The 8,779-nt window shown below is 31.2% G+C and overlaps 1 protein-coding gene across 1 annotated transcript; it reads right to left on the bottom strand.

Moving 5' to 3' along the window:
* Positions 1 to 5,113: 5,113 nt before the first annotated feature.
* Positions 5,114 to 8,116, bottom strand: LOC114257132 (WRKY DNA-binding transcription factor 70). Its single transcript, XM_028196896.2, has 3 exons — positions 7,552 to 8,116; positions 6,043 to 6,144; positions 5,114 to 5,668 (listed from the first exon to the last, which is right to left on the bottom strand). The coding sequence occupies exons 1-3, from the start codon at positions 7,896 to 7,898 to the stop codon at positions 5,227 to 5,229; spliced, it is 891 nt and encodes a 296-aa protein (XP_028052697.1). The 5' UTR covers positions 7,899 to 8,116; the 3' UTR covers positions 5,114 to 5,226.
* Between the last annotated feature and the right edge of the window lie 663 nt (positions 8,117 to 8,779).

Raw genomic sequence — 8,779 nt, 5'->3', positions numbered from 1 at the left:
ATAGCAAGTGTGTGAGCAAAATGTGTATAAATATACCCAGAAATAGATTGGACAGAAGCAAAATCATAAACAAAAATGATGGAATTTAAGACACAAACAAAGATTCAAAGAACATAGATGGATTCACAATACCAGTGTACAAACGTAACGAAGTTTGAAATAAATCAAAAAATTGAAAAAAGGGGAACAGTGACTTATCGAAAAAGATGGCGTCGATATGAAACTCCCTGGAGTCAGACAGCGTGAGTAGTCAAAACCAGATGACGAAATACCCGCCGGAGGAGATGATTGGAGCAAGTTGCAGAAGCTTCAAAATACGAAAATAGAGGATTTAGGTTTGTTTAGAGAGAGAGAGGAACTTGAAACGCAGAAGAGGAACGAAGATGCAAAAGTGAAAAGACGGAGAGAGAATAAGGTGTTTTTGATTAAACACGAAAAGACGGCAAAATCACAATTAGTGTGCCTAGGACGACGTGTCTGTTAGGCGGCGCGCGCAGAAGCGACGGGATCTGATGGCGCGTGTCAGGTACGAGTCAATAAGAAAAAGACCTGTAACGAAAACGGTTGAGAAACCGTGCATGACAACTCATGCGCAAATAGAACTCTTGGAGTTCTTGATTTGATGAAGCAAAGACCTCGGCTAGGAGGACGATCTCGATTAAAGAACTTAAAAAACTTGGTTCTTGGTTTTGGGTATTGGTAAAGCGGACTGCAGTCTTGAACAGATAGAGCCGACGTACTATGACCTCTGTAATCAAGGGATAGAGTAAGCTTTTAGCCAATGTACTATATGAACAAATGATATAGGTTCTATCACCTCAGGATGCCGAGATAATAGAACCTAGGGGGCAATTGTGGGGGCATATTTTTGTGAATGATAACACGTGGCTAAGGTGGCACCAAAGTGCCAGCCGAGGTGCCACGTGTTCTGGTCATGGCGCTGAGGTGATCTCGACTAGGCTAAGGTTATTTGCGAAGATACCAGAATTCGAAATGAACGGATAAAGAACAAGAGTCCTAGAATGGGGAAGAACCTCAGTCTAGATAAGGATAAGGCTCTTAGGAAGTTTATCTTTATCTATTAGAGGGTCTAGGATGAGCATTGAGCCAAAATCCATTGAGGCTAGGCTTCTACATGAATCAGGTTACTGCAGGCTATAAAAGTAAGGCGCCCTCGTGGGTCTAAGGTATGCTTTTTGTATCTTGGCTAGTGAGTTAAGCACTGTTTGTTATCTTTGAGAGATAATTGAGTACTGACTTGATCGTCGGAGTGCCCTCGGGTGGACGAACCACCGCCGGAGTCTTATCTTTCTGTGGCAGGTTGTTCGGGCGCAATCTATTCTGCTGGTGTTCTGCACCTGAGTACCTATTTGGCAGTGAGGTCAGAAAACAGCACCCACACATACCACGGAACATTTACACGATAAATGTGAATATTATTATTAGGGGTATTTTGGTAACTATGTCAACCATAGGACTTATTGGAATATAAGAAAATAATGTGGACTAAATGAAACATAAGTAAGTGAAAATGGATTTATGAAAAAGTACCCTTTTTTTTTTTAAATTTGCGTTGTATTTATTACATTTGTGTTGTATTTTTTAAAATATTTAAAATTAAAAATTAAAAAAAATTATTTTAAATATTTTCTTATTTTTTTTATATTTTTAAAATTTTTAATTTTTTAATTTTTTTAAATTTAAAAAAATTTTGAATCCCCAATATATATCTAAATCATAACAAATTATTTGGCCATTACTTAAAAAAATAATAAAATATTTTTTGAAAAAATTAAAAATTAAAAAATATTTTTTCAAAAAAAATTTAAAAAATTAAAGAACAGAATAAAAAATATTTGTAAAATATTTTTTTGTTTTAAAAATAGAATTTTAAAAAGAATTTTTAAATTGAGTATTTGTTTATGAATTTTGAAATTTTTTAATTAGAATCAATATTTCAAAATAAAGCCAAAGGCTACCAAAGTTTTCCTCTTCCACACGATGAAAAAGTTTTTTTTTTTTTTTTTTTGAAGTATTACTCCACATTACTCATTTTAGGCCACTTGTCCTATGTCTCCTTAAAAAAAATCCAATTGTGATCAATCTTACAATTTCAACCAATAAAATTTAACTAAGAGCACCACGTGTATTTGCTCGGGTTGATCACTTTCTTTCCAGTAAAAAAAAAAAAAAAAATCCAATCATTTCATAATTTTCCTCACATCATTTTAAAAAAAAATAAAATAATGATATGCAAATAAAAAAATTATATGATATTTTCATATAGAATGATATAGCTAAATAAAGACCATTCATTTTAAAGTAAAATAACCATAAAAATAAATTTATTTACAATATTGACACTATTATACCGTTGTTATAGAATTTATGTATAAATTAAATTCTCTTAGAAAAAATCTCCACAGGACACAAAAAGTGAGAGAAACTACTGATTGTGGAAGGAGAAGACACACATGATTTTCCCATGCAAAAATGCTTCCTATCCCACTGGGGGTCGACCCCTAGTGAGGTGTCACTGGGGGATTGGTCCAAAAAAAAACTGTTTTTTTTTTTTTTTTAAGTTTTCGGCCAGTGGGGGCGCGCCAAGTCACTGGGGGCACGACCCCCACTGGGGGTATGCAGCGCGGTTGTTTTCCCATGAGTGTATGTGTTATCTCATGTTTCTGAGCTTGATTTTATTTATAGATCAGATAAAATGTGTGAAAATTTTATTTATTTATTTATTTATTTATTTATTTTGGTCCATCAGACAAGGTATGTCAACAAAATTTACGTTTTTTTGATTAGTTTGAAGTTGTAGAATTCATTACCTTTCAATAGAATTAATACACATTTTAAATGAAAGTTTAATTATCTTAATCCTGTGTTTGATTGGAGAATTTGAGAAGGGATTTGGAAATAAAATATATATATATATATATATATTTTACCTAATTTCACACACATTTTTCTTTTTTCTTTCCAAATCCCTTCCAAAATCTCTCAACCAAACGTAGTATGAATCAATCATAACATATGTTTTGTTGACATAGGTGGATGAAAAAAATAGGTATAATAATGTTTTGAAAACCGGACCGGATCGGCCAGTTGAACCATCGACCGGTCCATGGTCCGGTCCAGATATACCCTCTAAATCGGTAGAAACCGTGGTTGAATCGCTAAATCGGTCAACCTGGTCCAGGTTGAAGCGAAACGGACCGATTTGCTATATTTTGATCCAATATTGAAAAAGTTGAAACTAAAAGGACTTAGACCTAACACCTCGAGCTCAAAAGAATATGAATTTTCACTGTACGACCATTGTTCCTTGTTAATATGTAAGAAATATATGATATTAATTGTATTTAAACTAATTTTCTTCAAATACATGTATAATTAATATTTTTACAAATAATATTAATATAAAAATGTATATAAACATATATGTTTGATGAATATATATTAAATTATAAAAATATTTATAAAATAATTATGACATCACGATTCGATTCCAATTCTATTTGATGGTTGAATCAGTGATCCATTCACCCAATCTTTTTTTCAATTCACTCACCGATCCTACTTTTAAAACATTGGGTATAACAAGTGTCCTTGGCGCCTAAACCTTGAGTTGAGATTTTCTCCTTGGCCACTTTTTTTGCCTTTCTACTTGTAATGGTGGGGATGCATCTTGAGTTGATCTAACAGTCTAGTTTTAGGTGAGAAAAACAAATTTAAATTATTTTTTATTATTTTTTTATTTTTAAATAATTAAATTTAAACCGTTAGATCAACTAAAAATATATTTCTACCGTTACAAGTAAAACACAGGGGAGAGAGAAGCCGGAGAGAGAATCTCAGCTCCTAACCCTGAGGGGATTTTTGGAATCCACCAAAAACATAGCTAATTTTTCTTCCTCCCCCACTCACACAGTGACAGTTGCTAACCGTACCAAATAATATTGTGGGCGCGCTCACCATTTTTGTTCTTTTCTTGCGAATCCAGATACATCTCTAAAAATTCTTAATAAAAAAAAATTGGCAAATTATATATACCTCCCTTGAAGTTTGGCTAAATTACAGATACTCTCTTGAGGTTTCGGAAATTACATCCCGCCCCTTAAAGTTTGTATTTTCATAACAACTTGTCCCTTGAGGTTTAAACTTCATAACAAATTACCCCTTAATTTGTTATGCAAATATAACATTCAGGAGAAAATTTGTAATTTCTCAAACCTCAGAGAGGTATTTGTAATTTAGCCAAACCTCGAGGGATATATGTAATTTGCCCTAAAAAAATATATAATATCAAAATATTTATAATTTTAATTAAATAAATTTAACAATTTTTTATTTTTATTATAATTTTATTTTGATTATTTTATTTTTAATTATAACAATCAATTCTTTATATTTATACTCAAGTTGCAAAGTAAAAGTAAATGGAACAAACTGAAATTTTAGAAAAAAAAAAGTAAGAATTAAAGTGAATTTTTTATAAAAGTATAAGGACTCTAGTGTGATAAAAAAAAAATTAAAAAAAAAAAAAATCATGTTTATCTCACATGACAAATTTCATCTTTAATAACTGTAAATGAGTGAAAGGATACATTACAATTTGATTGAAAGTATAAAAAATTGACTGTGACAACCAAAATGAGATTATATGAAAATGTAATACTGTTAAGTGTAATTAATCCTTATAATCTCAATATACTTTTTACATATTTCAAAACACTTTGATATTATTTAAAAAAATTCATTAAAAAAAATACGAATTCAAAATTTAAAAAACTATTTTTGAAACTTCAAACCAAACAAAATGCAAGTGTTTGGTATTGTTTTTAGATAAACAATGACAAGTAAACAAATACCAATAATTTTCATATAATTTTTATTTCTATACAAAAAAAAAAAATTAGCTATTTATAAAAGTTTTTTAAAAAGGGGTCTTCTTAAAAACAATTTATTCTGGTTTCAAGAACAAAAAAAACAGGAAAACAAAAAATCCATACAAAAGTTTGCTTTTTTAAAGACCCCAACCCAACCCCACCAAAAGAAAGTGAAAAAAAAAAAAGGACAGAGAAACCAAAATAAAGTTACAAAAGCAAAATATCAAAAACATTTGCATTCCCTAAAGTAGGATACATGATTACATATTTTTTTTTAGGTAATTATACATGATTACGTACACAAAACATGAGAATTTACTCTTAATTAGAAAGCCTAAATGAACTCACTCTCATCAAAATGGAAGTAACTGTCAAAATCAACAGGATTCATAAACAACTCCATGTCCAAACCATGAGAACCAGTCATTAGCTCAGGCCACACAACAACCGAGTCCAATGACGATACATTCTCAGACAACCGATCACTCTGAGCCTCTAATTCCTTCGATTCTTCATTTATCGAAGCGAATTGTGAACGTGAGAGATGATGATATTGCTCGATTGGACTCTTCGATTCAAAATTAATTAAACAAGAATCCAGAGGATGATCAGAATCTGAAATGTTTTGTAAAGGATCAACGAGTGTTATTGTTGCTCTGCATGTATGGTGGCCAAAGTATGTGGTTTGGTACATGTTTGGGTCCTCTTGGATTCTTTGGACTTGCTTAGTTGCTCTGCAGCCTCGAGCAACCTTGTGTGTGCACCTAAAGTAGTTCCTGCCAACCACAAAAAAAGATATATATAAGTTGTTATCACGGTTTTAAATAGCAGTATTGAAAGACGTATTGTTATCAATTGTAGTGTAAAGATATCACGAGTTGTCGCATTCGTTAATTTTTTTTAAATCATGAGCTTTATAGGAGACTAATCAACTTTATATGTATTGTGAATTGATTATAAACTTATACATATTAGAAACTAATTTTTGAAAAATACGTCTATTGTTCAAATCCACCTCACCTAGAAGTGAATAAAATCAGTGAATCCGTGATAAAATATGTTTGTTTTCCTAAAAATTTAAACTCATAATTTTAGATATTGTTTAGTTTTTTAAGTTTAAAAAAAATAAAAATAAATCTCTTAATGATACCTTGGAAATTTGGCATTGAGGATCTCTTTTTGTCCATATTTCCTCCATGCATGACCATCTTCCGTTGAGGGTGAGACTTCCGTCCATGAATCTAAAATCTTTCTGTAATCAAGAAAGTTTAATATTGTAAAACATATTTACAAAAAATATAAAAATAAAAAATCCAAATTCATCTTTTTTTATTCCCCTTTTGAGGTGGACTCCACTTGTGACAGTGACATGAAAGTGAAATAAGCTATTAAGAGAGAAGCCTAATGAGACAGATGGATTCTTTCTATTGCACAACATCAATTCACTAGGAGTTTCCCAATAGGATCCATTTTCATCTTTATACATAGTGAATAATTCCAAATCATTTACAAATTTACCAACATCTATGTGAAATAACTAAGAAATAATAATAGAAATAAGAAAAATGAATAATGCTTGGGACCCCTTTTAGGGATCACCCCTCACCCCTTTGCCATGTGGCAGGGGGTGATTGGTGGAGCAGGAAAAAAAGAAAAAAGAAAAAGAAAAGATGACCAATGAGAGAGAGAGGGGGTCAAAGGGGGTGAGGGGAAAAGGGAGATGAATCATTACTCAAGAAAAATATGATGGAAAAAAAAAAAAAAGTTTGTTTTTAAATCCCAATTAATCCAAATGGAAGTTATTTTTTTTTATTTTTAAATTAAAAAGGGTCGCGGAGGCTTGTTGCCAGCCCGAGCCAAGACACATCACCGTGTAAGGACACCACGCTGAGAGACGATAAAGGATCGAACCCAAATAAAAGTATTTTGGGGCTGATCCCTAATCTCTGAACCCACCCCTCAGGGTCTAATGGTAATACTTTATCCATCTCAAATTATTTATTTATTTATTTTGAATAAAAAAAAAAAGAAGAAGATAAATAATCTATTTTCACCATTTTAGACATCTTAAAAAATCATCTATATTATTTATTTTATTTCTTAACCATTTAAAAAAATTATTTACAATAATTAATTGAGAATTTAGAATTTACTTTTTTATTACAAAAATACATTATATAGTCACATGATTAAAACACGAAAACATACAAAATAAACAAACATATTGAGACGAATGGAGTAATAATTAAAAAAAAAAATTGCTCTAGCCAGCACTCTGAGTTGACAATAATATTGATAGATATGTAAATATATATATGTATATATATATATATATAATAATACAATTAAAATAAGACTTTAGTACAATTTAAATTTTTAAAAAAAAATTATTTATACACATGATTTCAAATTTTTTTTCTTTTAAATTTTAAAATTAGTACTATTTTATTTTTAAAATAAAATTTTAATTATTTATCTTAAGTTCATGCTAATATATATATAGTTAAAAGAATACTTTAAAATTTATAAGAAAAAAAATCAATAATAATGTGATAATATTATTATTATAAATAAATCTAATTTTATTCATCATGTGTATTTTAATATCTTATTTTAAAATAAAATATTCACATTACTTCGTATTAATTTAGTAATCTACCTCCTCTTGTAACAACCCCTCCGATCCTTCACCGGCGGCGACCTCTTACTACTCTCGCCGGAATCTACAGAAGTCTGATCACCGGAGCTGAGAGTACTCGCCGGAATCTGACACACCTCACCGGAATCATTACAAGACATCAACACAGAGAGAGTGTCAGTGAAAGATCTCAAGATTTTGACCCCAATCTCTTCAACAGAGACAGACCCATGATCTGCAGATGGGTTCTGAAGTAGAATCTGAAGCTGGGTGGCCAAATCTCGGCCGTTGATCAACTCTTCTAATATCAACCTTTTCCGACCAGTACATGGGTTTTCAGGGGAAAGTAGTGTATCATCACCACCCATTTGTTTGTTGATTGTTCTTATCCAAAAGTTCAAATGTTTGAGAGGAGAGAGAGAGAGAGAGGGGTGGATGAGGAGAGTGAGAGAGAAAGAGGATGGAGGGTTTTTAATTTGGTGTGGATGAGGAGGAAAGAGAGGGGCAGATCGAAGGAAGATCAAAGGAAGGAATGATGAGAGGAAGCTCAAGGGAAGGTGCTGAATAGTGTGGGTTTCATTAATCTTGTGACGTTGTGGATGTGACGCAACATGGATGATGCCATCTTTTTCACCCCTTGCTGGCATTGTCTCATTGGATTGTCTCAACATGGGTGATGTATTTTTTGACTTTTTATAAAATATGAGTTGAGTTTGAATTAATGTGGTAAAGAGGTTATGTGACTTAAATAGAATAGTGACTTTTTAATTTTTTTTGTTTTTTTTTAAAGATGCCAAACTTAGCTTTAATTAGACAGTCCTATCTGGCCTATTTGGGATTTATTTAGAATTTGTCTTGATAATTTAAATTATTTAGGGGTGATTTGAGATATTCTAAATAAGTGTATTTTTTGAATTTTTATAAAAAGATGTGTAAAAAATAGAGAAGAGATATTGATTAATGTGACCTAAAAAAGATAAAAAGATGGACTAAAATAGTATATGCCAAACAAGCCTATTAATATGTAAAATTAGGACTATTTTGAAAAAATGGTTATAATTAGTTTTTTGGTTAAAAGCTAATTATAAGTTGATTATAATCAACTTTTTGTGAGAGAGAGAAGTGGGTTATAATCTGAAAAGTGGATTATAGCTCACTTCCCAAAAGACCCCTTAGTCAAGTATTTTATTGTTACAAAAAAATTTATATTGATCGAATATCGATAGTTACTTGATCCGATCACATTTTT

The sequence above is a fragment of the Camellia sinensis genome, chromosome 8, assembly GCF_055761805.1.
Source record: "Camellia sinensis isolate YWXY chromosome 8, ASM5576180v1, whole genome shotgun sequence".
Taxonomy (NCBI): domain Eukaryota; kingdom Viridiplantae; phylum Streptophyta; class Magnoliopsida; order Ericales; family Theaceae; genus Camellia; species Camellia sinensis.
This window is presented reverse-complemented; position numbering and strand designations above follow the sequence as displayed.